The 24,083-nt window shown below is 34.9% G+C and overlaps 3 protein-coding genes and 1 long non-coding RNA gene across 5 annotated transcripts; all 4 read left to right on the forward strand.

Annotated features, from left to right (window-relative positions):
• Positions 1 to 137: 137 nt before the first annotated feature.
• Positions 138 to 23,659, forward strand: LOC143444163 (tyrosine-protein phosphatase Lar-like). 2 transcript variants are annotated; one of them, XM_076943297.1, is made up of 29 exons: positions 138 to 231; positions 14,173 to 14,649; positions 14,731 to 15,036; positions 15,153 to 15,332; positions 15,416 to 15,613; positions 15,760 to 15,989; positions 16,148 to 16,327; positions 16,408 to 16,633; positions 16,731 to 16,827; positions 17,053 to 17,196; positions 17,468 to 17,662; positions 17,873 to 17,976; positions 18,252 to 18,327; positions 18,640 to 18,707; positions 18,802 to 18,956; positions 19,081 to 19,177; positions 19,316 to 19,398; positions 19,552 to 19,686; positions 19,776 to 19,916; positions 20,119 to 20,267; positions 20,494 to 20,629; positions 20,697 to 20,803; positions 20,886 to 20,983; positions 21,252 to 21,298; positions 21,429 to 21,560; positions 21,829 to 21,969; positions 22,186 to 22,319; positions 22,412 to 22,547; positions 22,656 to 23,659. In XM_076943297.1, exons 1-29 carry the CDS (start codon positions 153 to 155, stop codon positions 22,731 to 22,733), a joined length of 4,329 nt encoding a protein of 1,442 aa, XP_076799412.1. In that variant the 5' UTR covers positions 138 to 152; the 3' UTR covers positions 22,734 to 23,659. The 2 variants fall into 2 exon arrangements, with proteins under 2 accessions (XP_076799412.1, XP_076799411.1); XM_076943296.1 differs by lacking the exon at positions 138 to 231 and adding an exon at positions 13,707 to 14,019.
• LOC143461654 (uncharacterized) lies at positions 947 to 2,176 on the forward strand. The gene is made up of 4 exons (XR_013118068.1): positions 947 to 1,248; positions 1,365 to 1,544; positions 1,628 to 1,825; positions 1,972 to 2,176. It is a non-coding gene; the product is annotated as an uncharacterized LOC143461654 (long non-coding RNA).
• On the forward strand, positions 2,634 to 5,347 carry LOC143444192 (uncharacterized). Its single transcript, XM_076943340.1, has 6 exons — positions 2,634 to 2,853; positions 2,951 to 3,047; positions 3,770 to 3,913; positions 4,184 to 4,378; positions 4,590 to 4,693; positions 5,286 to 5,347. Exons 2-6 carry the CDS (start codon positions 2,956 to 2,958, stop codon positions 5,345 to 5,347), a joined length of 597 nt encoding a protein of 198 aa, XP_076799455.1. The 5' UTR covers positions 2,634 to 2,853; positions 2,951 to 2,955.
• LOC143444167 (tyrosine-protein kinase SRK3-like) lies at positions 6,351 to 8,312 on the forward strand. The gene is made up of 7 exons (XM_076943302.1): positions 6,351 to 6,426; positions 6,560 to 6,827; positions 7,013 to 7,126; positions 7,280 to 7,437; positions 7,515 to 7,670; positions 7,747 to 7,961; positions 8,180 to 8,312. The coding sequence occupies exons 1-7, from the start codon at positions 6,412 to 6,414 to the stop codon at positions 8,295 to 8,297; spliced, it is 1,044 nt and encodes a 347-aa protein (XP_076799417.1). The 5' UTR covers positions 6,351 to 6,411; the 3' UTR covers positions 8,298 to 8,312.
• Positions 23,660 to 24,083: the final 424 nt, after the last annotated feature.

Genomic DNA, 24,083 nt, shown 5'->3' on the forward strand with positions numbered 1-24,083 from the left:
CTATCTCAACAAATGTGAAACAGTGGGAAAGAAAACAAAGGCAAAGCACTTTACACAATAACGCTGCTGGTGGAGAGAGTCAAAGCTTACACTCTATAAGCACAATTTACGGCAGCGTTGCTGCAATAGCGCTGACCACAACGTTGTGAAGAATGCATTTACATCAAACATTATTATACACTTGTAAATGCTTCTTGCTTGTCCTAGTCGTGGTTTCACATTGTTATGGAGGCAAGTATAAACGACCGTTGCACTACGTTAAATTATAACATTAATCTGGTTAAAAGTTGGTAAGTTTCGTAACTAAAGTGTTAATTCTAAACTAAATAAAAATATTCCAAAGCAGTCTACTTAATTAAATTAACTGGAATTACCATTTGCAGAGTACACGTTTTAACACAATGGATTCAATATATCGCTTTTCAATGATTCTCTAAAAACGTGGAACGAAGCAAAGGCAGCTTGTGAAGGTATGAACGGAGAACTTGTAAATATCTTGTCTCAAGAGCTTCAACGAAATATAACCGAACTGTTGAGACAATGGCAAGCAAATATAAATACTGACGACTTCGGGGGAACATGGCAATCAGGTTACTACACCAGTGGCCTACAAAGCGAAAATAATGCAGCACGATCCATATGTCGATTTCAATGGGGCAATGGTGACTCTATATCAAACGTGGGAGATGAAAACAGCAATGGATATCAACATTGGTATCATACAGAACCGAATTATGGCGGATATCCACCATATTGTTTGGCTGTCAGTGCTGTAGATGTCTTCGGCAATGGCTATAAAAATGGACTTGGTTATTGGGTGGATGGCGGATGCGACACACTAAAATATTATATTTGTCAAGGTATCTTAAATACTAAAATAAATTTAAAAAGTATATAACTCCTAGATCTCATCATCCATTATAATACTAACATTTCCTTTAGTTACAGCAAAACTTTTAAACGCAACATCGACGTATCCTGTGACAGGAGATCAGTTTACGCTCACATGTGAAGTAGTTGTAGTCCCGCCAACAACAGTTGTTTGGAAAATAAGTCAAACTTCTTCAGAAAGTAATATTCCTTCCGACGGGTCAATCTTTCAAGTGATAAATGAAAAATCCGGTGACATCATTGTGAGTCGGTTAAATGTGAAAACTGCAGGATTATGTTTGGGACCTTCTACAACTTCTTGTTGGTTGAAAAATAGTTTGACGGAAAACAAGCTTCATGAATTCACAGTGAACCAAGGTAAACTTAATATAGTTGATCTTGTGGCTGTTACTAATATAACCTCATAAATCAAATAAGTAAATAGTGGTTGATGATGCGTAAATAAACGAAGATTTTATTTCCGTGTTCTGCAGAACCATATGACGTCATTGGAGAAAATTACTACATATTTAAATCCCCGGACCTGAGTCTGACTTACTTTGAAAGAGAAAACGATTGCAACAAAGTGGGAGGAAATCTTGCTTCCATTCGTGATGCGTTCACTCAAAGCTCGTTGGAAACGAAGTTGACAAGTTTAGATTGGCGAGCAAGAGGTTCTGTGTAAAAATACCTTGCGCTAATAAGAGTTTAGTTTAATTGAACATGTATGTTTATTGTTTATGTTCTGATATAACAGCTTGGATTGGTTTAAAAAGATTGGACAATGGCTCATGGATTTGGCCAAATTATGAAATTGTTAACTATACAAACTGATCAAATGAAATTCGTCCTGAAAGTTGCACTGACTATGGTTATATGAGCTACCAAGATAATTGGAAGTGGAAAAATTTAGGATCGGGCACCCATAAAGCTAACTACATCTGCGAAGTATCAGGTACAGTATGCCAAAAATAAAAACGTATAGAGGTTTCTGTATAAATTTAAGTTATTGTATTTAATGTTTAATTTTATTTTCATATGACATCGGAGTTTTATTTGTTGTGAAGAATTATTAAATCAAACAGAATTTATTTGCTGCAGGAAAACTTTCCTACGTCGTTGAAACCCAATCTTGTACGACAGAATCAAATAAAACTTTAACAGTTATTTTTAATCCAAGCAATGTCGGATTAAATCACAGTATCACGGTATCGGCACTCAGCAGCTTCACAGACCATACATTTTTAGTTCCACAAAGAATAAACCAGAACAATGAAAAGAATTCAAGAACCTTTACACATCTGAAGCCACGAACAAAATACAACATCTCGGTAATAAGATAATTACAACTCTTGACTAGATATGATGAATGATATTTTATACCATAATATGTTCTGATATTTAACAAATTGTAGTAGAAGTTCATAAGTATAGACTGCATTGCCAATGTAAATGTTGATTGGAAGGAAAAGTTTCCAATTACTTTCAGGTTTCGTTGGCCAGCAAGTTTTGCACCAGATCCGTTGAAACCAGCCAAGAAGTGATAACTGGTTACACCATTCCTCAGATGGTTCCAAGCGCGACTGTCTTATTTTATCCTGAAAATGGAACTTGTTTGGTGGAATGGAAATGGCCAGAAGAAAGCATTCCAACATTGCAAAACTTCGTCGTAAAAGATAGATTTTCGCTTTTCACATAGTCAATTTATCATCGAAGTGTGTATAGCTATACAAAAAACTTCCTTTTCCAATTTCCAGATTTAAGTGAGTACAACCCCAAGTTTTACAAAAGAACAAGACGCTGCAAGCATTACTGACGCACTCCAAGAACAAAACGAAATAATCAATTCTACGTTGGACAAGCGATCCAACTTATTTCAAACTCTTCCCAATCGAATTTATAAAATCAAGATATTTGCCCAGTCCTGCGCAGGAGACGGCGAGTTTGCCCATGCAAATGGAGAATGTAATTCACCAAGAAGCGGTAAGTTGCAAAAAAGCATCGCAGCATAACTAAAAGAAAAGAAACTGAAGCATTATCAAATATGCAGCACTGTATTACAACAACTATATTTTAACAGTTCCAATGTCACTGCCAGAACTTCTGACTGCTCAAGAGTCCAATGATGATGTATCGATAATGTTTCCTCGTCCGGATGAAACAAACGGACCAATCAGGTTAAAAAAATTGCTTGCTGAACTATTCTACAGCAAAGCTTCTCAAACTGCATGAGATTGTAAAAATTTCAACCTGTGTAAACAAAGTACTTGTAATTTCATCAACAATTTAACACTGTCCGCAGTAACACAATACTTGTTTGGTGCTTGTGTGATTACAACAATATTTATATTTATATAATATTTATTATTATTATATATTTTATTATTATATTATTATTATATATATTATATTTAATTATGCAAAATTCAAGATAAACTTGAATAACTATGGCACACATTCATTAACGCTTTCAGCAGTCATCATGTTTCATTTACAGGAGACAACATAGCAGAGTGTTGCATGGGTAAATGACTCTTAATTTTCTCGTGAAAACTAAATACGACTAAATGAATTTGTCGGAGTTTGCAAATATTTATAATGTATCATTGGGCCTATATATTTTTTGCGCTCGTATAGTTGCATTAGTGTAAATAGGATGCACGTTTTAGGAAAACTTAAAAATTTTCAAGTTTTTACACATCAAATTCACAAACTTAGGATTTTACTCTGAAAAAAAGAAAAGTTATCTTGGAGAAAATAGGTTTTTATTAAATGGGTGAAAATTTGAAAAGCCACGCTTTTTCGGAAGGCTTGCTGCAAATGCTTTAACTACGAACAATGAAAATTGATCAAAAATGTAAAAGCCGTGCATGCTTAAAGGATATTTCATTCCATTTAGCTGTTACTTTCTCGTTGGCCAATATCAAGATCATAATATTTCTGGGCCAGCAAATTTCTCCGACTCGTTGTTGGACGAATTATCATTGAAGCAAGCTGATGCCGTGGAACCAGGGCAACCATACGTTGCGTTAGTAATGCCAGGGTAAGAAGAATGCGTTAAATTTACATTGTGGAAAAACGTGAAGTTGAATTATTCTTGATCATACATTCAATAAGACGAAGGACTAGTATTGTTTGTTAAGTTACTTATCTCGCCAAGGCCTTACTGTACAGTCAGTTTCTGAATACATTTCAATCAAGAATTATTATCATGGTCTAGTGGCAGGCAAAACAAGCTTGCAAGTTCCTTACCGAAAGCGGCAAAAATTATTCGCAAAAACTTAAATTATGTTGATATTTCTCATCCATCCAGTTCACTTGAGTCGATGATAAAAGTAAAAGTGGGAGATGGACGAAGAACAAGTTGTGACGTCAATCTCCTTACAAATCTAACCCCCTCCCCAGTTCAAACTAGTACCAGGTCGAGAAGAATGACAACCGTCAATAAATCAACGACAAAAATATACAATGCTACCAATGTGATGCTCACTCCAAATAAATATTACAGGTATTTATTTTGAAGGTTTAAATTGAATCTTGTTTATCAGCAAATCACTGGAAACAAAACGGTCTTACCCTCATCAACACGTTAGATTTGGTTTCATAAAATATAAACATGTGTTACGATGTTTAATGGTTGACACATCAACTTAAGCTCATAAGCTTTTTTTATACAAATTTTCACGTTTTCTGAAATTTCGCCATTAACCATTTTTCAGCTTCTATCGGGTCACTTCTACTCCACTGGACAACGGGTCAGTGGGCTATGTGGCTAGCCAAATAACAGTTACTAAGATCCAGAAATCAACTCAACAAGCACAAGGTAAAATGTAAACGTTCAGTTAGTTCAAAATATATCCTCAACTTTGCTTTCAAAAACATTTTTTTCAAACATTTAACACTAGAACGGCCGGAAAACAAGTTTACCTCTAACGGCCGATGGTGTCGAAAACGACACCATCCTTAAAAATGTACTTTTTGATTTAATTTAGCGAAAAACTCAAAACTAAATACTTCCGTAATGAATTTAGGATGTATTTTGCTTGTTCAGTAGAAACAAAAACTAACATATCTACCGCAATTCGACCTTTGATGACGTTGCACACATTTGTAAGAAACGAAAAAAAAACAATATTTATCAGTTGAAACATAAACAATCATTATTCTGATGGTAGGTATCTTAACAAAACGCTAACTATTGCAGAAAAAGCTCATATGTTTCCCACACACAATGTGATAAGTCTTTAGAGTTTACAGCAGGACCCATGTTGATCTATTTACGTCGTGCAGTTTTTGCATTGTGTAAGTTTCCAGTCGCCGTTACCACACAATCCGCAAGTTGGCCTGTTGCAGTGACTTAAACTGTAATTATATAATTTTACGACTTTCTTCCGCACATTTCCTTCGCTTTCCAGATGTTCTTCTCTGCGCTGGGTTCACTTCTCTTTGGACCACCTGCTTCCGCTTCACCGCGTAAGCATCCGTCAACCCCTCCGTAAGCTGGAGTATGAAGCTTCGTCGGCCGATTTTGCTACCGAAACATTTTCTGTGCAGAATCCAGGAATTTAGCTCTACTATGTACAGTAGTTTTGTCCTAACAGCCAAAGGTCATCGTCTACTTGATGCATGAGTTGTGTATTTTCTCGCCGTTTGGTCGAAAACGTCCACGCCTACCTTGTTTTGTTTTGGCCTACACTACAGTTTATAGCCTAGCTCTGCTAATAGCGTATGGCATACAATCCATACGTTGCACAAAAACTGTCGTGTGAATTTTACAGTTCGCCTTCGCTGCAAAGCAAAGCGAGTTTGTATTGTGCAAATGTACATGGACAAAGTACGTTTAGGATATCATAAACTCTCCGTAAAAGCTGTATCTAAATTAGATAAACAATCACTTGAAAAGATAAAACTGGGCTAATCTCAAGTATATGTTAGTTGCAAGTGCAATCGTGCGAAGTAAAAAAATGTTGTAGTTTACTGGACCTCTAAAACCATCTTGGTGTCGATTTCGACACCTCGGCCGTTGAAGGTATAACAGGTTGTAAAAAATAAATCGAAAATCAAATTTCGGTAAATATTACTTATACATACTCTTTCAAGAAAGTTAGGAAGCTACTGAAAATTTTATATCGTTGCAACTGCTTTTACTAAAAAAAAATATACATCAAAATTCAAAAAGTGTCGATTTCGACACCTCGGCCGTTCTAGTGTTAAGCTAAAGCCTGCTGATAAAAATGAAACAATTTTTATTTTTATGCTAAACGTAACCTGTGTGATGTTTAAGATATATGTAATATTTCATATATTAATTAAGTTATTTTGCATTTTCACCATCTAAAAGTATATTCAAGTGTAATAGTCTACCCGAAATTGCGCAAGTCATTCAAAAGTGAGAATGCCTGGGTAGCATGTCACATAACCTATTTAATGTTTTACTTAAAAAACTTTATTTTATTTCTTTTCGAATTGGTTAAAAGATTTCATCTCTTCTTATTGGCCAATTTTTATTGCAATTGGGTCATTGCTGGTTGTTATTGGAGTATGCATTTGTGTGAGGTGATCTTTAATTTTGTTTAAAACTCTGAAAAAAAATAGTAGCCGATATAATTTTATATTTCAATTTATTTAACTAGTTTACTTCTTTACTAAATTTAGTGCAGATCTACACTAAACATGATTAATTTTGTAGGCGAAAATATTTTTTCAAAAATGTTTCTGCTGGTTCAGTTCAGCAACGGAACTTAAGGTCAACAGATACCTCGAGGTCACAGGTCTGCCAGCAGTAGAGTTCAACAATATTAAAGTGACATCCAACGTGGAAAATCCAACTATCATAAATATGAAAGATATAGAAATGTTGCAAAAACTGGGAGAAGGAAATTTCAGTGAAGTTTGGAAAGTGAAAATAAAAGATAGACGGTTTGCAGCCAATGAAGCTGCTGCGAAAAGGATTAAAGGTAAGCTAGATAAGAAACGAAGGAAAACATAAATGGTTAACATGCATACGTTCACCCCTTAAATAAAAATAAATCCATACTGGTAAAAGTATTTGATTTTGAAGCAAATCATTTGTAATAGAGTATATTTTATTGCCAAATGTGTTAGACATTTTAATAAGGAAACTTTCTCTTGAAATATGCAGGTCAAAACATTACTGTTGCAGAAATGGATGAATTTGAGAAAGAATTACAACTTATGAATGTAATTGGACGAAATCCGTTTGTTGTTCAGTTTTACGGGGTTTGCAAAAATGACAGTAAGAAACTTTTTAAAACTACTGAACCATCAACTTTCACATATTGTTGACATTTTTCCTGTTTGTAATCTGTTAATACATTAAATGCATGCTTGCATAATACATAAATACGTGCATGTGTAAGTTTATAAGCTGTTTAAGTGCTGTTTATAGGTGAAGTTTTAGCAATCACTGAACTTCTTCATTTTGGAGATTTACATCAGCATTTGATAAAGTGCAGACCTTCTCAGCATAATTTAGATACTGGATATGAAGAAATTTCACCAATTGGAACAAAAGAAATGATCCGATTTGCTCAAGATATTGCTCAGGTTTGGATTTTGATCTGGTTAAGAAATCTTCGTTTTTCTCTGTTATATGTTTCACTTTTGGAACTGATTTTCTTCAGGGAATGGAGCATATTTCTGGTCTTGGGCTTGTACATAGAGACCTTGCTTGCCGAAATGTGCTGCTTGACTCTAATTACCGATGTAAAGTGTCGGATTTTGGACTTTCGCGGCAAGTTGACCAATCGGACGGTGTATACTTCAAAAGGAATCTTAAAGTAAGGTTTGAGATAAACTTATGTGAATAATAATATTTGCTTGTAATGAATGTTATAAGAGATTTTACATTTTTAGGGAGCTAAACTGCCTTGCCGGTGGATGGCGCCAGAAGCATGGTTTGATCAAATTTATTCGAGTTCGAGTGACGTATGGTCGTTTGGTGTAACTGTGTGGGAAATTGTTGCCTTTGGATACACTCCTTATAAAGAACTGAGTGGAAGTGAATTACAGCTTAAAGTATTGAATGAAGGATACAGACTGCATCAACCTGTTCACTGTCCCCTGCCATTGTAAGAATAATTTCGTTGCATGTCGATTGATAGAACATTTGAAAAACTTGTGAAAATTTGGCCGCCAATGACCAACCAAAACCTTAAATTGTCAGTTCATGAGAATTGTAGTCTTCAAGTTTTCACGCATTTCTCAACATTGACACCTCGAACATCGCTTGGATTATGTTCTGGCTTATTTGTGTATTTTCTATTTTTATTAAGATTCCTTGTAATAGGTACAACATGATGTCAACATGCTGGAAGATACCGCCCCAAGAAAGACCTTCTTTTTCAAACTTGACCAGAATTTTAGCTGATATGTTCTCAAATACTGAGGTAGTAGCCAATACCTGACTACACCATTTATATACAACTTGTTTAATGTTCATCAGTTTTAAAAATATCTTAAAAGCTTTAAACCAAAAAAAATCTTAATGAGTTATAATAGAGCCATAATAAAGATGGTTTTATCTGTTTTGTAATATGTAATAAATTGTATTATAAACAGAACTACAATCCGATTTATGAGAATTTGCAAACAGAAGAGCATCTTTACACTGATGTCAATATTAGAAATGTTGGATTTTCCATTTTCTAATATCTACATTTTTATATTTTGAGCTGGATATTCCCAATTAAGTTCCTTTGTTTCGGGTGGTGGACGTAAATGTTTCTGGTAAATGTGTTTATTTTATCCTGTAAAAAGTCTTTATATATAGTTCATCGAGTCCTTCATTTATCACCTGCTTCATAGTCATGTACTTATAGCTGGTGGTAGTAAGAAATAAATTTTATATAATATGTAATAAGATATTGCAGTTATCATATAAAATTATAAATATTTGAGGGTTTTACTTGCAAACGGCATTTTGGAATAGTTATGGTCAAATAAAAAGTTAGAGTGACGAAATTACGTCAACTGTTATTAATTTCTTTCTATTTTACTGTTTTTATAATATTGTAATTGTTTGTTTATAAGATGCGATCAATGTTTCAATAGATTTTGGTTTTAGTTAGTTATGACTGTTATACTCTCACGTTTCGCACCTTATATTTTCTTATCAGTAGTTTCACATTTATCCAATCGAAGAATAGAGACGGGCAACCACGCGTTAAGTAGACAACGAATACGTGAGTTAAAAATGAAAAACCGACAGTGATCAATAATAATAATGAACGTTCTCATAAACGCCACAAATAAGCGAAACTTCCCTAACTTAAAAGCGAACAACAGGTCATAATGCTGTGCCAAACCACGGTGAAGGATTGAAAAACAAAGTAATATTGATTTGTTACCTCAGGAATGTGTGGAGTGTGCTGAAATGTGTTTGATACACGTGTCTGAGCGTAGTCAAGTAAAGGCAGTAAATGTAAATGACTTGATCTGATATGGGACTGGAGCTGGATGATTTGGTTACGACTCTGAGTAAAGGTACAGGAAGCGCTTGGCAAAGTTCGTCTCAACCAGTGCAAATTGCTCAAAGCGGCAAACGAATGGACCACTTTAAAACAACGTAAGTAAAAATAGTAAAACCAACGATCAATCACAAACACAAATGCTACACAATACGTAAAAATAAGCCGAATAACGTAATTATAAAAGCAATACAACCCATACAGTTTTGCTATAAAATAAATGATATAGTGACCACAGATACAGATTATTAAGCTAAGATAGAATCGAAAGTTGGATGCAAAACAATTTTCATTTTTGGTCTTGAAAATAAGCTTAAATGATGAAAAATGAATGAAAATAAAAATAACCAAGAACTAAATAAAACTCTAAGGAGGTTTCCAAAAAGGCGACATTCCAGAACAACTTTTGCAGAAATGGCTCCAGAGACGTTTTGGATGTCATTCTGCCAATTACGTAAGTTTTTAAGCAAAAAAAATGCCAGAATAATGATTTATTTACTATTCATTATTACAGGAATATCGCAACCGTTGTTTCAGCAGGTATAGATTATCATTTAATGGTGCACCGCGGCACCAACTATACTGTGATTAGACTACACCCTTCATCTCAGCAATATTTATTGACGATCTCACACAACAAACAGAACAAGCTTTGTAGGTCAAAGGTGCAGACAATCAGTGACAAGGCATAAAATATGGCATTCTTAAAAAATATCAAACCCGAAAAAAGCATGTTTGAAAATACTCGACTTACAATACAGTAGGTATGAATAAAAGCAACGCAAATGTGACGTGAATAGAGAGGGTAGTTTGCACCGCGTTAAGGCGTTTAACGTGCGGTTGGTCATGAACATAAAGTAAATGGTTACATCCAGAATATCCTGAAGAAAATGAGGGAAATCACTGCATACATATCACAAGTAATAAGAAGAGTAAAGGTTGAAATTTGAATCCAGCAAAGCTTCAAAAAGTATGTCAGGGGAAGTAGGAGAGCAGCTTTTGTAGTAAAACGGTGCCAAGAGAAAATTTCAAATCAAGAGGTCTTTGTAATTATTTATATACTGTACAATAGAAAATACTTCTAATATGATTTCTGAATTAAAATGCAAATATTAAAAATGAAAAAACGTTGCAAATAAATTTGTCTCAACAAATGTGTAAAAAATCAAGGCAAATCATTTTGGTTTCATAGTGTTTGCACACACGCGTGATTGCACCCACACGGAATTCTACCCACACGGAACTGCACACTTCCGGGTTACGGACTGCAAGAAACAAGTACTGTAATGCATAAGCAACTACGTTACGTACGTACCATGGATAACAGTTAAATGATTTAGGAAAACATATTTAGCTTAACAAATGGGTTACACGCATAGATATAATACAAACAATATATCGGTTATAAATCGTGTTCATATTATATCTATGGTTCAATGCAATAGACGAGCTTTGTTTGAGTTTATTCGACAAAATGTTGAAATAAGAAAGTCAGAGTAATACGTAGATTTAATTACCGCGACGGTGGCGAGTCGTTACGCCAGCAAGAACGCGAAAAAAAATGAACAAATAATAAAAATAAATAAAAACACAGCAACGAAAAACATATTAACAGTTTATGGATAAGAAAATATCTATCCAATCGAAGAATAGAGACGTGCAACCACGCACAACATAAACAACGAATAGGTGAGTTTACAAATGAAAAAACCAACAGTGATCAATAATAATGAACAATCTCAAATAAGCAAAACTTCCCTAACTGGAAAGCGAACAATGAGTCGCTACGTTGTGCCGAACCACGGTAAAGGATGGATACCTGAATGTGTATAACAATGATGTGAAAAATATTCCTGAATAATGGTTTATTAACCACTTATTGTTACTGGAATATCGCAACCGTTTTTACAGCAGGTATAGATTATCATTAAATGGTTGCACCGCGGGACCAACTATACTGTGATTAGTAGGGATGTGCCGCGAGGAAGATTATTTCGGTTCGTGATGCGAACCCGAATATCTTGAAGGTCGACACAAACGAATCCCGAATCTATTTGTATTAGAACCAAACATTAAAATTTCATCCAAATGTTGGCAAGTCTTGCTTGTAACATGATGTAATCGATAAAAAACCGCTTTATTTCGAAAAGTAGTGGTTAAAAAACGATTGAAAAAGCAAAATCGTTAGGAAAAGACCTTCATTGTAAGTACTGCTGACTCTAGTTTAGCATTGTCGGGAAACTAGATCATCATTTTTAACAAAAGTCAGTAAATTTATAAGTAATGTTGTATTCGTGTTCGCCCGAATCTTTCATAAAGGCCATTATCGGCGAATCTATTCGGGTTTGGGTTTGTATCGGCGGTTCGTATCCCTAGTGATTAGACTACACCCTTCATCTCAACAATATTTATTGACGATCTCACACAACAAACAGCACAAGCTTTGCATAAAACTTCAACAAATTTTGAAAGTTTTAAGATTTTTTTATTTACTCATCTAAAAGGTTGATTTTTCCAAATTGTTTTGAAATGAAATTCTACTTGTACGGTTATTTAACTACGGTTTTTGCATCGAACAGATCCAAGCGTAAGACTTTTGCTTTTGAACAAAAAATACACGGTTTTAAGTGATTAGCTTATTATATAAATCACAATGTGCCCACGAAAAACTTTCACATGCAAGGTTTCCGATTTTCGAGATTCTTGTAATATATATGCGACTCATTTGTCAAGACGACTTTGCATTAGAGTGCTAGGTATTATGGGAACATGAAAGAATATGCAGCGGTTCTCGAAACACGTTTACGAGGCATGAGGCGATTTGTTGCACATATTTCAAACTGTAAACCTCTCGCATATAAGACATAAAAGCAAACTGTTTTTTGAACATGCATATAGGGATTCGTCTTGAAGAATAGAGTGTTTTATACAGTATAATAATGCTATGAAAAATGGGGTTTCATTGTTCTGACACTACTTCCTGGTGGTATTGCGAGCAAAGGTGCAATGTTATTTATAAAACATAAATCATCGTTTGCACACTGTGTCACAATGAATTGATGCAAGCATATCCGCCAGAACCAAAGTAGCTATAGAGCGGTCCATATGCATTCCACCAAAAATGTGCTACAAAAATAGGAAAAAACAATACACAATACAAACAAATAAATCTAATAACAAACCGAGCCTGTAGTATATTATATTTTAAGGCATACCTGGCATATTTGAGGCAATAATCAAAATAATGCCATATGTTTGATGCAGAAAAAAAAAACACGCCATGACAAAGAGGTGCAAACAAGAACACACGAATTGTGAAACGTAGGCTATGTTGGGGCAAGTGAAAGAGTCTTATGGAAAGTGACTCATTGTGTGACAAAACGAGATTTAAACTGCAAATTTGGCGTAAACTGTACGAATGACACACAGAAATGACGTATCAATGCTGTAAACTGTACACGGAAGTTGATTTAGTCTACATAAGAATGTGATTATTTCATTCTAAGTATAGGTCACGTAGCCAGTTGTAAGACATAAGCGGTAATAAGATAAGAGAATGGGTATTGTTTTATCGATTTTTTCTCGTAGAATAGTGAAAGTACTGTATTTACAAAACTGATGCTTTGGTATATCGGTAGAACTGGCAACAATAACTGGATATCACGGAAGCAGTGTACTGTACAGTGTACAGGATACCATAGACAGCCAAGAGCCAACCTAATCCTATGTATAAGTGTTTATTGGAAATATTCAGTAACGGATTCGGTTTTAAACCTATTATTGTATAAGAGTGAACAAATTAATGTATAAGGTTTGCAAATTTCAAACGAATTTATGACAGTTTTTAGTGTTTGTAAAACCGCAATTTAAAGTTCCGAAGCTTTTGCAGTTTTATCAAAATATTAAACTCAATATAAAAAACCATTCGAAAATTTGGATTAAAACTATCTCTATCGTCAAATAAAACCAATAATTAATAATATATACAAAAACAATGCCAATTGGAACTTATTCCGGCGTCAATAATGTTATCCTGTTCTAGCTACAAATTACATAAACATTACATATCTTTCATTGCCGGAAAACCGTTGGATTTATTACGTCAAATTAAGTGAGCATAAAGTTTGGTGTTGCGACCAATTTAAAAAATGACGTAACCGAAAACAGAGTAGTTTCCGCAAAACAAAGGCTCTTGGCGTGCAGTTATCTGGTCACGAACCTGGGAAGTAGCTGTACGAGAATAGAAGGAAGATGACTGAGCCATAAGTATTAAGACGACCAGATGATGTTTCGAAACATATAACACAAAATGCGGAGTGAGCAGAGCAGGCTTGTACAAATGATGTTGAGCGAGTTTCGACAACCACGTAAAAGGAAAATGTTGTTGTCAGTTAGTTACCTTTGAATATAACGTTGAACATGCTTTGCAGGTTAAGGCAAGAAGATCAAAAGTAAATAAGCTCTACTTATAGACCTAATTCAAGCAAATGTGATACAGTTGGAGAGAGTCAAAGCTTACACCCTATAAGCACAATTTACGGCAACCTTGCTGTAATTGCGATGACAGCAACGTTCTTAAGAATGCATTTACATCAAACATTATTATACACTTGTAAATGCTACTTGCTTGTCCTTGTCGTGATTTCACATTGTTATGGAGGCAAGTATATACGACCCTTACACCACGTTAAATTATAACATTAATCTGGTTAAAAGTTGGTAAGTTTCGTGACTAAAGTTCAATTTTTAAACTAAATAAAAATATTCCAAAGCAATCTACTTAACTTAAATTAACTAAAATTACCATTTGCAGAGTACACGTTTCAACACAATGGATTCTATATATCGCTTTTCAATGATTCTCTAAAAACTTGGGATGAAGCAAAGGCAGCTTGTGAAGGTATGAACGGAGAACTTGTAAATATCTTGTCTCAAGAACTTCAAGGAAATATCAGCGAAGTGTTGAGACAATGGCAAGGAAATATAAATACTGACGACTTCGGGGGAAGATGGCAATCAGGTTACTACACCAGTGGCCGACGAAGCGAAAATAATGCAGCACGATCCATATGTCGATTTCAATGGAGCAATGGTGACTCTATATCAAACGTGGGAGATGAAAACAGCAATGGATATCAACATTGGTATCGAACAGAACCGAATTGTGGCGGATATCCACAATATTGTTTGGCTGTCAGTGCTGTAGACATCTTCGGCGGTACCTATACAAATGGACTTGGTTATTGGGTGGATGACGAATGCGACACACTAAAATATTATATTTGTCAAGGTATGTTAAATACTGAAATAAATTTAAAAATATTTAATTCTTAAATCGCATTATCCATTGTATTACTAACATTTCCTTTAGCTCCAGCAAAACTTTTGAACGCAACATCGACGTATCCTGTGACAGGAGATCAGTTTACGCTCACATGTGAAGTAGCTGTGGTCCCGCCAACAACAGTTGTTTGGAAAATAAATCAAACTTCTTCAGAAAGTAATATTCCTTCCGACGGGTCAATCTTTCAAGTGATAAATGAAAAATCCGGTGACGTCATTGTGAGTCGGTTAAATGTGAAAACTGCAGGATTATGTTTGGGACCTTCTACAATTTCTTGTTGGTTGAAAAAAACTTTGACGGAAAGCAAGCTTCATGAATTCACAGTGAACCAAGGTAAACTTAATATAGTTGTTCCTGTGGCTGTTACTAATATAACCTCATAAATCAAATAAGTAAATGGTGGTTGATGATGCGTAAATAAACGAAGATTTTATTTCCGTGTTGTGCAGAACCATATGACGTCATTGGAGAAAGTTATTACATATTTAAATCCCCGGACCTGAGTCTGACTTACTTTGAAAGAGAAAACGATTGCAACAAAGTGGGAGGAAATCTTGCTTCCATTCGTGATGCGTTCACTCAAAGCTCGTTGGAAACAAAGTTGACAAATTTAGATTGGCGAGGAAGAGGTTCTGTGTAAAAATACCTTGCGTTAATAAGAGTTTAGTTTAATTGAACATGTATGTTTATTGTTTATATTCTACTACAATAGCTTGGATTGGTTTAAAAAGATTGGACAATGGCTCATGGATTTGGCCAAGTTATGAAATTGTTAACTATACAAACTGGTCAAATGAAACTCATCCTGAAAATTGGACTGACTATGGTTATATGAGCTACCAAGATGATTGGAAGTGGAAGAATTTAGGATCGGGCACCCATAAAGCTAACTACATCTGCGAAGTATCAGGTACAGTATACCAAAAATAATAACGTACAGAGGTTTCTGTATAAATTTAAGTTATTGTATTTAATGTTTAATTTTATTTTCATATGACATCAGAGTTGACTTTGTTGTGAAGAATTATTAAATCAAACAGAATTTATTTGCTGCAGGAAAACTTTCCTACGTCGTTGAAACCCAATCTTGTACGAAAGAACCAAATAAAACTTTAACAGTTATTTTGAATCCAAGCAATGTCGGATTAAATCACAGTATCACGGTATCGGCACTCAGCAGCTTCACAGACCATACATTTTTAATTCCGCAAAGAATAAGCCAGAACAATGAAGAGAATTCAAAAACCTTTACAAATCTGAAGCCACGAACAAAATACAACATCTCGGTAATAAGATAATTATAACTCTTGACAAGAACAGATGAATGATATTTTATACCATAATATATTTTGACATTTAAAAAATGGTAATAAAAGTTCATAAGTACAGAGTGCATTGCTAATGTAAATGTTGGTTGGAAGGAAAAGTCTCCAATTACTTTCAGGTTTCGTTGGCCAGCGAGTTTTGCACCAGATCTGTTGAAACCAGCCAAGAAGTGCTAACTGGTTACAGCATTCCTCAGATGGTTCCAAGCGCGACTGTCTTATTTTATCCTGAAAATGGCACTTGTTTGGTGGAATGGAAATGGCCAGAAGAAACCATTCCAACATTGCAAAATTTCGTCGTAAGAGATAAATTTTCGTTTTTCGTATATTCAACTTATCATCAAAGTGTGTATAGCTATACAAAATTTTCAATTTTCAGATTCAAGTGAGTAAAACCCCAAGTTTTACAAAAGAGCAAGACGCTGCAAGCATTACTGACGCACTCCAAGAACAAAACGAAATAATCAATTCTACGTTGGACAAGCGATCCAACTTATTTCAAACTCTTCCAAATCGAATTTATAAAATCAAGATATTTGCCCAATCCTGTGCAGGAGACGGCGAGTTTGTCCATGCAAATGGAGAATGTAATTCACCAAGAAGCGGTTAGTTGCAAAAAAATATCGCAGCATCAATAAAAGAAATGAAACCGAAGCATTATCAAATATGTTACATTGTATTACAACAACTATATTTTCACAGTTCCAATGTCACTGCCAGAACTTCTGACTGCTCAAGAGTCCAATGGTGATGTATCGATAATGTTTCCTCGTCCGGATGAAACAAACGGACCAATCAGGTTAAAAAAAATTGTTTGCTGAACTATTCTACAACAAAGCTTCTCAAACTGCATGAGATTGCAAAAATTTCCACCTGTGTAAACAAAGTACTTGTAATTTCATCAACAAGTTAAAACTGTTCGCAGTAACACAAAACTTGTTGGAAATGCTTTAACTACGAACAATGAAAATTGATCAAAAACTTAAAAGCCGTGCATGCTTAAAGGATTTTTCATTCCATTTAGCTGTTATTTTCTCGTTGGCCAATATCAAGACCAAAATATTTCTGGGCCAGCAAATTTCTCCGACTCGTTGCTGGACGAATTATCATTGAAGCAAGCTGATGCCGTGGAACCAGGACAACCATACCTTGCGTTAGCAATGCCAGGGTAAGAAGAATGCCTTAAATTTACATTGTGGGAAAAATGTGAAGTTGAATTATTCTTGATCATACATTCAATAAGACGAAGGACTAGTATTGTTTGTTAAGTTACTCATCTCGCCGAGGGCTTACTGTACGCTCAGTTTCTGAATACATTTCAATCAAGAATTATTATCATGGTTTAGTGGCAGGCAAAACAAGCTTGCAAGTTCCGTATTGAATATGGCAAACATCATTCGTAAAATCTTAATTTATGTTGATATTTCTCATCCATCCAGTTCACTTGAGTCGATGATAAAAGTAAAAGTGGGAGATGGACGACGAACAAGTTGTGACGTCAATCTCCTTACAAATCTAACCTCCTCCCAAATTCAAACTAGTACAAGATCGAGAAGAACGACAACCACCAATAAATCAACGACAAAAATATACAATGCCACCAATGTGATGCCCACTCCAAATAAATATTACAGGTATTTATTTTGAAGGTTTAAATTGAATCTTGTTTATGAACAAATTACTGAAAGCAAAACGGTCTTACCTTCATCAACACGTTAGGTTTGGTTTCATAAAATATAAACATGTGTTACGATGTTTAATGGCCGACACATTAATTTAAGCTCATAAGTTTCTTTATAAGGACTTTCACGTTTTCTGAAATTTTGCGGTAAACCATTTTGCAGTTTTTATCTGGTCACTTCCACTCCACTGGACAACGGGTCAGTGGGCTATATGGCTAGCCAAATAACAGTTATCAAGATACAGGAAACAATTCAACCAACACAAGGTATAATGTAAACGATTAGTTAGTTCAAAATATGTGCTCAACTTTGCTTTCAAAACGTTTTTGTGAAGCATTCAAGATAATTTTAACTAATACAAATGAAATGACGTATATTTCAATTTAGGCTAAACTTAACCTGTGTTTGTCTTACAATATATGTAATACTTCTGAAACTTATCTATGTCACCATTGAAAATTATAGTTAAGTTTAATAGCTGTAGTTGTGGCATGTTAAACCGGTTCATAATACATTATTTGAAAGCGTTTGCTATGAATAGATATATACTGGTTGATCGGAATAGCTGCGGCTGTCATTTTGATTGTGACATGCTTGGTTGTTTTCATTTATAAAAGGTTAGTGAAATTTAGACATTTTGCAAAGTTGACGACTGACACGTTGCAAACTTGCAAAGTTGGCTCAAGTTCTTGCAAAAATACATCAAAATTATTATCAATGAGTTAATGATTTTAATTGAATATAAGCTATATGCAGCTACATACTGAGAAAACAAGCTGACAAGTTACTGCAGATAAATGCTTCATAGCCTATATAGTATATATACTGTGAACATTGATATGGTATTGTACGAGTTTTATGTTTTGTACCATGAATTGGCAAGTCCATTTTAACCAGTTAATTGTTAACTAAAATTGTTACAATTTCAGAAAGAGAAGATCAAAAGATGCAGTAAATGGTCTTCCGTTAAATGATATAGAGCTTTCAACTCAACCAGGTAGACAATTATTTATTTACTATTCCTGCACCATATTGCATTACACCGTATGCGTGCTCGTATTATGTATTTTTATAAAGAAAAATTTTTTTAGCCACAATTGCGGAACCTATCAAATCTACAATATACGAGAACGTTCAACCTGGAGAAAACGTTCAAGCCACGAAAGCTATTCCCCTTGTGAATCTAAAGAAAGTTTATTTTTCCCTCACAGCTCCGGGAAGTAAGACTTTGATGGAAGAATTTAAGGTAAGACCGCCTTTGCGTGATATGAGTCATTATATTGCTGATGTTTAGATGCACGTTCACTATTTCAAATTGAGAACAAGTAATTGGGCAAGAAAAGGAAAACATTAATTTGCTATTATTTCAGGGAATTAAGCTTTCGGCGGTAAACATTGTTGAAACAAAACAAGTTGCGGCTCTTGAAAAACATAAGAAGCAAAACAGATACAAGAACATTGTACCATGTAAAAACTATAGCTCAAATATCATTAAGATGTGTAAATGTCAAATGAAAATCGTAATTTAATACGTAAATATCAATCTTTCTATACTGCGGCGTGCAACAGCATATGCTATTGGTTGATGAATGCTCGTTGCTTTAGATGACGGCAATAGAGTGATCTTAAAACTACCAGAAACCGAAGCAGACACTGCAAATGACTACATAAATGCATCGTACATTGATGTAAGTTTTTGGCAAAAACCTATCCCACATGTTTACTAGCAAACAGTATACAATATAAAATAATCATACCATTACTGCAAATTTTGATTAATAGTTATGCTTAATGCTGTAAAGCAATGTAGTGATGAAAAAGCTCAATTAATTGGTTTGCAGAGTTACCATTTACCTAATCACTTCATTGCAACACAAGGACCACTCGATCGAACCATCTCACATTTCTGGGCTATGATATGGCAGAAGGATTGCAGAGTTGTGGTGATGGTAACAAAACTGGCTGAAAATGGAAAAGTTAGTTTATTTACACCGTGTACCCACGTTGCTTATACGCAACACAAATGCTGGCTAATGCAGTTGCTTGGTAACGTTTGTCATTTCAGGTAAAATGTGCGAGTTACTGGCCTGAACCTAACACCACAAAGGTGCATGGAAGTTTGACTGTAACTGCTGCGAGAGAATCTGTTTGGAATGGAACTCATATTGTGAGAAATTTTAAGATGACAAACAAGAGAGAACCCGAAGTAAGCTTACGTGTTCCAAGATATACTTATATGTTGCGCTGGTGTGTTCATACTAAAAAGTGTTATTTATTTAATGTTGCCAACATATGTGTTCTGCAAGTACAAAATAACAAGATCAAAGCATTTCTGCTTTTGCCGTGACTACAAAAGTTACTTTAACAATTGGAAGTTACAATGAACTGAACAACATTGTTTTTTGGAGGCCCCACCACGAACCATAACCCATTTCCAGTATACTGGCTGGCCTGATCATGGCGTCCCTATAACAACTACTGGAATAGTGAGACTGCACGATGCCATGATAAAGTCACATGAGCAATACCCTGGATCGCCCATTGTGGTTCATTGCAGGTGTGGTTTATTAGGTCAATCATTAAGGGATGTCATAACTTATTTTACAGTAATGGTTAATGTTTATACACGACTGTACATGTATCGTGTTTACCAAATATAGTAATGCAAGTATTTAGATTTATTTAGGCTGCTAGGAATTGATATAAAGATTGTAGATCGGTAGTTGAGTATAAACAATAGACCAATGTGGTTATAACAAATGACGACACACTTTGCATGACAGTGCCGGGGCTGGTAGAACCGGAACCTTGATTGCTATTCATAGCTTGATAAGACAAATGCAGACACAAGATTCAATCGACGTATACTCTACTGTGATGCAAATGAGGACACAGCGTTGTGAGATGGTTCAGACGGAAGTAGGTAAAAATAACAATCAAGCAGAAATTCTTTACTAATCATTAATGAATGCCGAAAATTTTTCAGAAACAATATGCCTTTCTTTACAAAGTGATAACCGAGGTACATGTCTGTGGATTTACCGACATAGATGCAAATGATTTAGGATCGAAGATGAACCAACTTGCAAAAGTGTGAGTTATCAAAAAATGGTCACATTTTTTTAAAAGTTTTGGATGCTGTAAATTTGATCCAATTTAAAAAATGTTTGTTAAGATCAAAGAATGAGTTTAAACAACTTGATGTCATTCCACCATTGCAAGCAACACTTGATGCAGGAAACTTGAATAAGAAAAATGATCACAGCAGTTGTTGTATGTACACTGAACGCATGAAACTCTTTTCAATTTGGTAGCGTTTAGACAAATTTCTTAATTTCAAAAGATGTTTTAGTTTTTTTTTTCTTAAAACTCTTACCTTTTATAAAACTCGGATCTTTTGTGCCAATGGAATTTATTATTTTAAAACGCGCTAAATGTAAGTCATATAGTTTTTATATGTAGGCATAATATAGGCGACCATTCAGGATTCAGGCAAAATGCAAAATCCAGAATTTCTAAGTTTTAACACTTTTATTTTAAGATGAACATTCAGAAGTTAAGGGAATTTACAATGCTGCTTATCTGCAGGTTTTGAATTTTCTTTTTTTTAATTAAACAAATTTCGCAACTTGTAGTAACAAATTTCCGTACCAATTTAACAACAATTTATCATTAAATAAATTAATAACGTTCCTAATCCAAAACCACCTGTTTTTAGGGATACAGCGGTTTTTCTGCGTTCATTGCTTCTCAGGACCCGCACGAAAATCAAGTAAACGTTTTATGGAAGTGTGTTTTCGACCAGAATGTTAGCGTCATAGTTGCTCTCTCGCCAATGGACAGAAACTTTGTGAGTATTTATGAGAATGAAAATTGCTAACGTTGCTATCTTTAACGTTTAAAGAGCTTTAACATGTTTTACAAGTAGGTTGTACACTAAGAAACAGATGCTTTTGTTGGTAATTTGACTGACCCAGCCAGAAGTTTGTTTCTCGCTTAGGCTCTATATACATGATGACATATACGATAATTGCACTGACATTAATATATCCTGATTGCCTCCTGGTTTCTACAAGTAGAATAATTTACATGAATTTTATAAAACATTTTTATTTTAGAATCAAACTCCTTGCTACTGGTCTCTTGAGAAAGGAAGCTCTCAAGTTTTCGGTGACGTTGAAGCAAAGTTGGCTTCGGTGGATGACACGCGTCATCACGTGAGCGTACATAAAATTGACTTGACGCATCAAGCTGTCACGGTGAGCGATGAGCTAAGTTTTGCGTAAACGTAAATGTCAGGAAGCAAGCAAGCTGGTTTCCATGTGTAGGTTGTTTAAAAAATGTTTTGAAAAGAATATAAAAATGTCCAGATTGACGTGTTTAAAAATAAACGAATCACACATATAGGGTACTCCACCAGCTTCGAAATTAAACCACTACTGTATATAGCGTAAATCAGCAGTCATTGTATACAGAGACGTGTAACTCATATCCACTATCAAGCATGGATGGACGAGAATGAACCCGATTTACAAGAGATAATAAATGTCGTGACCGACGTCGGATTGCTCCATAACTACGCAGAGAGCCTTATGCTTGTCCACTGCAGGTACTGACAGTACAACGTGGCTGTGTAGCCTATGTTGTGTTGGAAGCATATTCACACGAACTTCACAACGTGCTTGAACGTTTAATTTCCAGGGATGGCATCGGTCGAACAGGCGTATTCTGCGCGTTGATGAACTTAATTGAAAGGTTGAAAGCGGAACATAGAATTGACGTCTTCCGCGCAGTGAAGGACTTGAGAGATATGAAACCAGGGATGGTGCCAAGTGTGGTGAGTAAAGAAACAATTCTGTTGATACACTTTGTCATCTGCTGAAGTTTTGCAATAATATTAATTGCGTGCCATAGACAAGGCTGATGATAACTCTTCTTATTTCAGGAACTTTATAAACTATGCTTCAAGTTATTGCAACAGTATCTCTCATCGTTCGAAATTTACTCCAATTTCTCAGGCTGATGGTGATTGTAGTTACTTTAATAGCACATATCGGGATTCTTCAAAAAGGACCCGATGAATACCATTGTTTTAGAAACATGCTTAAAGATTTGCATTTAAGCTATACGCAGTATAGCTCTCCAGCTAGTTTATTAATGTAGCCAAGTTAGTTTTTTTTAACCAGACAGAATGTTGATAAATGGTACCAGGTTGTTCATATCAAGCACGTTTGAAGTGAAATAATAAAACTTTTTAATTGATCATGATAAACGTTGAGATTGTTTTCGGGATGCTCCATAATTTGTTGTGGCATATACAGAATATAAATATTAGTTTAAAACTAGCTTTTCAAAGGTTCAGTGTGGAAAAATATTGCAAATATGGCCTGTCTATTGTATAAATCACACATGATATTTCACTTGACTGAAATGCTGTGAAGTGATCAATGTCATTATCGCTGTATTTGAATATATTTGGCTACGATTAAGGTAATCCTTATAACGTCATCGTTAATATTCTTGCTATTTTTGATGTCAAATTTTTTCGTGAAAGTGTTGGTGACATTCCCAATCGACTGAGTTTTATTGCAATAAAGCTTTATTGACATAAAAATGTTTGTAAAGCGCTGTTGCTATAGGTGTAATGGTACCAGGACCAGCTTTGCCAAATGAATATTGAAACTGTCTGATTGTTAATTTTTGTATTCGCTTTTTGCTAAGTAAAATATTTATTGTAAATTCTTTGATGCATTTAAACGGAAGATGTTGCACTTAACATTACTTACATTTTAAAAACAATGTAGCGCACCTTACCATAAGCGGCACACTGCCGCACAAGGTATCAGTATATCTTTATTACTGAAGCTATTGTTATTATACTTCTGTAATTACAGGAAGGTTGCAGTAGCGATTGAAAATCCTAACCGGTGCCAATGTCGTATTAACAGTAGCTTTTTGCGTAGCTTCCAATAAAATGAGTGTATTGTACAGCAGGTTGCCTGCACACTTTCATTGCCTTATATTCCAGTTCATATACGCTGTGCTGCTAGACGTTTTAACATACAACTCCATTTGAAGACTTTAGATAATAATTTATACTTATATCATTGCCGAGTTGTCCTTAAAATTTTAGCAAATGAAATAATAACATTTCTTTTATTTATTATTTTAACAACAACACAACAACAAGCAGTAAACAAACATGAATTTACGATGACTGGGATAACGATATTTTTCCCAACCTGGTGAATATTGTCGGAGAAAGAAGTATCATTGATTAATTATTTTACCATCACAGAACGACTGCAGCATAACACTCAAAACTGAAAATAATTTAAGCAATTAAAAGCTCAATATAAATGTAGAACCACAT

This window comes from Clavelina lepadiformis, chromosome 1 (assembly GCF_947623445.1).
Source record: "Clavelina lepadiformis chromosome 1, kaClaLepa1.1, whole genome shotgun sequence".
NCBI classification, from domain to species: domain Eukaryota; kingdom Metazoa; phylum Chordata; class Ascidiacea; order Aplousobranchia; family Clavelinidae; genus Clavelina; species Clavelina lepadiformis.

Excerpts from the sequence above, each read along its gene's own strand:
- LOC143444192 (XM_076943340.1), top strand. The coding sequence starts at position 2,956 with ATGTCACTGCCAGAACTTCTGACTGCTCAAGAGTCCAATGATGATGTA. Across the intron at positions 3,048-3,769 it reads GAAACAAACGGACCAATCAG|CTGTTACTTTCTCGTTGGCC; the intron begins GTTAAAAAAATT and ends CATTCCATTTAG. Across the intron at positions 3,914-4,183 it reads GTTGCGTTAGTAATGCCAGG|TTCACTTGAGTCGATGATAA; the intron begins GTAAGAAGAATG and ends TCATCCATCCAG.
- LOC143444167 (XM_076943302.1), top strand. Across the intron at positions 6,828-7,012 it reads TGCTGCGAAAAGGATTAAAG|GTCAAAACATTACTGTTGCA; the intron begins GTAAGCTAGATA and ends TGAAATATGCAG. Across the intron at positions 7,438-7,514 it reads TTGCTCAAGATATTGCTCAG|GGAATGGAGCATATTTCTGG; the intron begins GTTTGGATTTTG and ends GATTTTCTTCAG.
- LOC143444163 (XM_076943296.1), top strand. The coding sequence starts at position 13,920 with ATGACAGCAACGTTCTTAAGAATGCATTTACATCAAACATTATTATAC. Across the intron at positions 21,299-21,428 it reads ACAATGCTGCTTATCTGCAG|GGATACAGCGGTTTTTCTGC; the intron begins GTTTTGAATTTT and ends ACCTGTTTTTAG. Across the intron at positions 21,561-21,828 it reads CGCCAATGGACAGAAACTTT|AATCAAACTCCTTGCTACTG; the intron begins GTGAGTATTTAT and ends TTTTTATTTTAG.